Source organism: Vombatus ursinus, unplaced genomic scaffold, assembly GCF_900497805.2.
Source record: "Vombatus ursinus unplaced genomic scaffold, bare-nosed wombat genome assembly UNPS02015270.1, whole genome shotgun sequence".
Lineage (NCBI taxonomy): Eukaryota > Metazoa > Chordata > Mammalia > Diprotodontia > Vombatidae > Vombatus > Vombatus ursinus.
Genome location: NW_020955048.1, coordinates 3,058 through 3,878, shown reverse-complemented (window position 1 = coordinate 3,878; position 821 = coordinate 3,058). Strand labels below are relative to the sequence as shown.

At 41.4% G+C, this 821-nt stretch overlaps 1 protein-coding gene across 1 annotated transcript; it reads left to right on the top strand.

Moving 5' to 3' along the window:
* Positions 1-166: 166 nt before the first annotated feature.
* Positions 167-814, top strand: LOC114031965 (olfactory receptor 13C2-like; the record flags this gene model as incomplete). Its single annotated transcript, XM_027847167.1, has 1 exon — positions 167-814. A coding segment is annotated over exon 1 (648 nt), but the record flags the coding sequence as incomplete, so codon positions are not given.
* Between the last annotated feature and the right edge of the window lie 7 nt (positions 815-821).

The following is an 821-nucleotide window of genomic DNA, read 5'->3' as shown; positions in this document are numbered from 1 at the left end:
TCAGATAAAAAGAATTTGTATAGCTTTAAATGAGGATATGAAATGTAACCAGAAAAGTCATCCCTGTTTTAAACAGAGCAAGGAGAATTTGTATTTGAAGGAGTATTTGAATTTACCTTGTGCTTTTCCAAGTAGTTAATGCTAAAAGTAAAAGAGGGCTAAGAGAATGGATGGGGCAAATCAGACTATTGTGCTGGAATTCTTTCTGCTGGGGCTTTCTAAGCATCCCAATGTGGAGATTGTTCTCTTTGTGTTATGCCTGGGGATATATTTGATCATCTTGCTGGGGAACTCCTCTCTCATCATATTGAGTATTCTGGATTCCAACCTTCATACCCCCATGTATTTCTTCCTTAGTAACCTCTCCTTCATGGACATCTTTGGTACATCCTCCTTTGTTCCCTTCATGTTGGTCAATTTCCTATCAGTCAGAAAAACCATATCTTTCCCAGCATGTGCATTACAAATGTACCTAACTCTTGCCCTGGGAACAACAGAGAGTGTGCTGCTGGCCATGATGGCGTATGACCGGTATGTGGCCATCTGCAATCCCCTGAGATATACAATCATCATGAATATGAGAGTTTGTGTGCAGTTGGCAGCCCTAAGTTGGATAGTTGGGAGTGTAAACTCATTACTGCAAACAATCCTCGCATTGAGGCTTTCCTTCTGTGGAAAGAATGTCATTGATCATTTTTTTTGTGAAGTCCTAGCTGTCGTGAAACTGGCCTGCGTGGATATTTCCCTCAATGCTTTTGTCATGATGGTAGCCCTTGTGCTGGTTACATTGACCCCACTGCTGCTCATTCTCATCTCATATG